Here is a 6,000-nt window from a genome sequence, read left to right as displayed (position 1 = left end):
AAATTTTTGTATGTTCTGAGCAGTTCTTTTGATTCATGTCAAAGACAAGACTAGAAGCTTGCCAGGGCTCATTGCAGTGTTTCTTCACTTTTCATTAGCAGTTTCTCAAAGCACATAACAGGGGTTTACAAGAGAAAAACATCAATGCACAAAACTTAAGAGGCATAAAGAAAAATTCTCTGTTAAAACAATGAACCTTAAACTAGTCCAAACTGCATCCAGTTGGCTCTATGACTACTTAATTATCTCTGCCAGAATAAGATATTTAGTGGGCAAGAAATAAAACAGTGGAACCAGGAGATGTAATTTAACACCACCAGCTAAACAAATTTTGTTAAAAATGGACTTTTCAAGTTTTTGATGGAAGATGAAATAAAGGTTTACTTAGGTGTGCTTGGCATCCTAAGAATAATTTTTGATGCTTGAAGAAACAGATTGAAATGAGTGTTCTGGACAGTGTTCAGGTCATTAAGTTCTGAAAATGTCAATGCAATTAGGGTAATACAATCAAAGTTTAATCAGAAGTCTGAGTTAACACTTTTCATTATGGGTGTGCTACCTGATTTTGAAAATACACTTTTTGGTGCTTCTTCCACACCATCTGAAGTATGTTCCAACACTTGTGTCTTGTTCTGAGAAGACTTAACTCCTGAAAACAAGGAACAGCTGTTTTTTCTACTCCTCTCCTCTCCCTTTCATAATTTTCTTGAATGAACCTCAACCTCTTCTAAACATAAATGGAAGCAAACAAGGTTTAAACATTTAAAAAGATATAAAGGTTTATTAAATGAATCCAAGATTTGACAGGTATTACATAAATTAAACAGCAATAAAGTTTTACTAGGGTTTATGTACAGATCACAGTGATTTTCATTGTGCAATGAGGGCTGACTTTGTAACTTTGAACAGTACTTACACATGTGAGCTACAACAAGCAACCAGCAACATACAACGTTAGTCAAAGTTAACCTTGCAAGTCTAGCAGTTCAAACTGATTATGGAGCACACAAATGCCTGCTATCGCTATCACTACTTACTACACAACAGAGTATTTATAAAGCAGTAAAGGTTTGCCATAGAAAAGTGCAAAACATGGAAAGTCTGTACACAGTACAGTACAAAAAGGAATCATGCTACAGTCATTGAAAGCTGAAAAACAGTTCTATAGCATAGGAAGCATTGCATCACAACTCTTGTGAATGGCAAGCAGATGGACTGAGGAACAGCCACAGCTTAATTGCTTTCAAAACTGCAAAATCCCTGTTCATCCATTTAAACATAGTTTAGTACCTATATTTGATCCATTAACAATGACTTTCTACAGTGGAAGATCACATTTGTTAAAGCTCAGTAGCACACATATTCATTGATCAAGCTAATTTACAGGAAAATTTACAGCATGTTCTTCATTGAAACCATGAAGCATTTATATCATTTGGTTACAAGGCAATTGAGTTTACAATGCAAGTTTATCACTTAAAATCTCAAATCGGGCAATTAAAAATATATTTATATATAAAAAACTCAAAAATAAAGGTTGGTTTTTTTAATGTTTAACATTCTTCTTCACTGACATAGAACACCAAAAGCCTATGGGTTCTTGCCAGACAACAGTCCTTATGCAACAGTCTGTACTCAAGAACACATGTTAACAGAAGCAACCAAAATAAAATGAGCTTCAGAGAATACTCTACTTGAACAGAAAATAAAAAAGTGGTCTAGTCTCCTTAAAAAAAATTCCATGAATCCAGAGTTCTTAGTGCAGTGTGTATCTGCATGAACACTCAGATAGAACTACATTAGTGTGCCACGAAGTCCTGGCAAAGACTTAAAATAAAACAGACTCACTTGTACAAATAAATTAACGGGCAGGTAATAACAGTTCATTAAGTCTAAGATTGTAGAAAAAAATGACTGATCACTTAAAATAATGCTTCAAAAATGTTTTAGTTCTATTTTTTAATTCAGAATCTGAACTAAAAAAATTTGAAAGCAGTTTTGTACTAGAAAGCATATTGACGAGGTCAGTAGTTAGGCGTATATACACATGGCTCTGGAAACAATGGATCAGCATTAGTTATAACATTGTATTCGTTTCTTTAGTCTCTATCATAATGAGTGTCATGCATCCACTGCCAGCAATGGATAAGATTCACAAAATGAAAATCCACCAGCTCCTGTTGTTCAAGCATTCAAAACTTCTAACCAAAATTCAGCTTCATTTCCTCAGCTTTGAAGACTTAAACACAGTGCAGCTTTTATATTTGAAAAACCCCTATTATTTAGCACACTTGCTTGTTGCAGTATGTACATTTTTAAATAAGAAACTGATTTTGTAGTACTCTGATTCCGTAAAATACTGTAAGCTTATACATTACAAAAATTGCTCCCCTTAGACAAAGTAAACTGTGTTTTATGTGCTTAATTTTTTCCAATTGTTTTAGAATAACTATTTCCACAGATACAAATACAATGGGCCATATTCATTTTTTTCGAGAGTAAGGTACTTTTACTAGGATTAAATTATAAATTTCCTATGGATTGTCCTACATTTCATTATACATTCCTACACAGTCTTTATTGAGTGGTAGCTGGGGCCATCAACTTGCATAACATCAGGACAGCTTTGTGATATTCCAGAATCATAATTTTGAAGTATCCCGATTTTGTTACACATCATGCATTTTTGCGAAGAGTTATGCAATCTCTTCAAGTAAGACTTGCTTTATGAAGAAACAACCTAATAGCCTAGAATTTTAGAGCTAAACAAAAGAAACTGGAGGTCACTGTTCCACAACAAGACTCCAGATCTGTCATAAAATTATAAAAATGATGATTTCATTAGTAATTATTAGGACATTTACTCTGTAGGTATTCAGGATTTAGCTCAGAAAAACAAATCTTTGGCCTACATTTCTTATGGCATTTCAGATCAAAAATGTGGAAAATAGCATGTGGGAGAAACTGTCTGTATGATCTACTTAAACAGTATTAGGCAGAGCACCATGAATAGTGGAACTTGAGTGAGCTGATGAGCATTTGGAAAAAAATATTTTTGGTCTAAATATCATAATTTCACTAGAAGTTACCTAAAAAGATAACACCCTAAATAATGTAATTACTTTTTGCAATTGAAGCACTTCATAATCAATTCCCCTATTATTAACACAAGTATCACAATATGTAACATGAAAAAAACCCTCAAAAAATACTCTGACTTGTATACAATCTACCTTCATGTTTATGTGCATTCATATAGATAGATACATACATATGCACATAAAGATATTTGGTGCTACTTTAAATGAAGCAATACTGCAAATATTTCCAAAATACGATGTACTTAAGCTGTTGGAAAGATGTTAGTACAGGATGAAAAAAGAGACTCCTTACATCTAAGGTCTGAACTCTATACACACCAAATCCTGGCAGCAGAGACATTAGGACATTTTTGAAAAAGCAGGAGCAGAAAAATCAGGCTCTACTGTATATTCAGTCTTCAGATATTCTGAAACACCCAGCATTCAACAACAACTATTTCACTAATGAAAAAGGTCTATTATGGCTCATGCCTTACATTTGGAGAAGACAGCAAGCTTGAGACAATTCCTGTAAGAGCCAGCTGGAGCCCTTTTTTCAGTGTGCACTGAATTGCACGTTTGTAGTCAGTCTTCATGTGAGGAATCTCATTTTACACTCAAAATGCTGGCTTGCAAAGAGATATAATTACAACATAATTTCTTAAATTAGCCATTAAGATGCATCTTAACAATAAAACATGCCCTTGTCTTTCTGCTTTCAAGTACTATGGTTGCAAGTGTGAGGCATTGGAAATTTTAGGTACAAATCTCTTTTAAAACATAATTTTTTTTTACAAAGAATTATAAAATGTATATAAGATGATGAAAAACTCATTTATCCTTTTTAAGATTTTTATTCCTAAAGAACTTCTTGAAAAACATTATTTGAAAAATAAAAATCATAGACTCTGCAAAGTACAAAAATTTACATCTTTGCACAATTCCTGTGCTTTAGTTGTATTGTATTCATTATATACATATATACTAATTTGTGCTTTTAATTACACAAGTTTAGTATAAACTTATAAAATTAAGTCTATGAGTTAACTATGCAAAAAGGATCTGGGAATAGCAGGAAACTTAACCATAAGTTAAAAAAAAAATCCTAAAAATACCATTTTAGTGAGTCTGCTTCAGAGCAGACTAACATTATTACAGCTTACTAAACTAATGTCAAATATTTATGGCAAAAATCATTCTTGCCTGCCTCCACCTTTTTAGGTATTTACTATATACTACTATGCACATCTGAATGCAGTATCATTCATAGCCACAAAGAAGATCTTCCTTTACATATGGACTTCATCATTCTTCAGACTTGCTCTTAGCACTTCAATTTTCTTCCTGTTTCTAAAACAAAAAAAAAAAGAACACAAAACACACTGTAGAGTATGTGAATCAAGTAGCAAGTATCAACCTAACACAGTTAAACGACAGAATCCAGGGTACAGAATTAATCTGAAAATCTTATTTTTCTAACTGAAGCCCACATTCTTAATAGAAAAACCTTACAATTAAGAACAATCACATTACCTTACCTGTCAAGTCAACCTAGATACTTCTTTTAGCACACTACTTTAAAATATTTAAGGACAGAAGGATTTAAATATCTCTATGCAAATAACTCTTCACTACTATAGAAAATAAAAGCCTGTGAGATAAATGACCTTTGCCATTCCATAAGCCATTATAAATGAGAAGATGTAATTTCTGCACGGTTCTCACTCCCAGACCTGCAATGTCTTCAAGAGGGCTCCTGAAATTTGGACCTACCTCATATCTATGGTAGATGTTGCTTTCAGAAGTTCTTGAAAATTTCCAGATCTTTAGGGGGTACTGGAGGCGTCTTGTTCCAGTCATCTTCAGGATAAGCTTCAAAATTGGAAGTATCCCCATCATTGGATACTTTGGGTACTATGGGAGGCTAGTCAGGACAAGCAAAACAAAAATGTTAGTACAGTTTCCACAATGAGCTCTCCTCCATCATATTAAAGCAGAAATTCTGTAAAAAATGGATTAAAAAAACGGGGTACAGATTTACAGTTCACATTCTTCCCTAATGATGAATGGCATGAGAAAGAGCAGCTTGCAGAAACACATACACATTCCCACACTTTGTCTATTTTGAAGTTAAATAATGTGGTTAGAAGACACTTAAATACAGATACCTATGTTATTAACACTAGTTCTAGCTGCTTTGCAGACTGATGGCAACTACTGCAAAACATTACTACGACCAAACTTTCGGGTACATCATCATAGCATAATCTGGCACCCTTCTTCCTCACTCCTACCTTCATCTGGTGGCTATGAACAAAAAACAAGTAATCATACTAAGTATGAAAGAGTCTTCATAGCAGTGTGGAAGACTGTCTACCAATTGAAGGAGAGAAGTCTCCTCTTCTCTTCCTTGCTTTTTAATAGATTGCTTTCTTTTAAGGAGGTTGAAATGACAAACTTCTGCGTATCTCACACTACCTACTGTGCTTTTTCCTAACCTAGCAATAAATTCAAGCAGGTAAAGAAATTGCTGCACCATAACTCATTTCACAAGGATGGCTCTAGGAGAAGCTTAATTTCAATGGATCTTTTTTATGAAACCTGAAGGTGCTCAAGATCTGTTTTCTCTTGAGAAGATCTTTCCAATTTCTAGTATTGCCCATCAGTTTCACAGTACCTGTATTTTTAACTTGTCTTATATCTAGCATCAAGATTATTTTACCCTTCTGGTCATAAGCTTTGAGATAAAGCTCCTTTCTTGAACATTTAATTATTTGCAGGGGTTAATGTAGGGCAAACTCCTTTTCTGTTCTTAAGGGATATTAATCTTTCTATCCCCTTCTCAGCAACTAAGAGGTTTAACTATCATCGTGAGTCCAACAGAACACTTCAGAATGAGAAAACCTTACAGATGATCAAC

General features: G+C 33.9%; 1 protein-coding gene across 1 annotated transcript in view; it reads right to left on the bottom strand.

The window, feature by feature from the left end:
- Positions 1 to 753: 753 nt before the first annotated feature.
- Positions 754 to 6,000, bottom strand: part of PRKX (protein kinase cAMP-dependent X-linked catalytic subunit) — a 54,782-nt gene continuing 49,535 nt past the window's right edge. The window contains exons 8-9 of the mRNA XM_071566410.1: positions 4,854 to 5,004; positions 754 to 4,430 (exon numbers count right to left, since the gene is read on the bottom strand). Coding sequence (XP_071422511.1) covers positions 4,879 to 5,004 — 126 coding nt within the window. The 3' untranslated portion in view covers positions 754 to 4,430; positions 4,854 to 4,878. The remainder of the gene's footprint in view (positions 4,431 to 4,853; positions 5,005 to 6,000) is intronic.

This window comes from Pithys albifrons, chromosome 1 (genome assembly GCF_047495875.1).
Source record: "Pithys albifrons albifrons isolate INPA30051 chromosome 1, PitAlb_v1, whole genome shotgun sequence".
In the NCBI taxonomy this organism is placed as follows: domain Eukaryota; kingdom Metazoa; phylum Chordata; class Aves; order Passeriformes; family Thamnophilidae; genus Pithys; species Pithys albifrons.
Note: the sequence above shows the minus strand (reverse complement) of the source record. Positions and strands in the feature narration are given on the sequence as shown.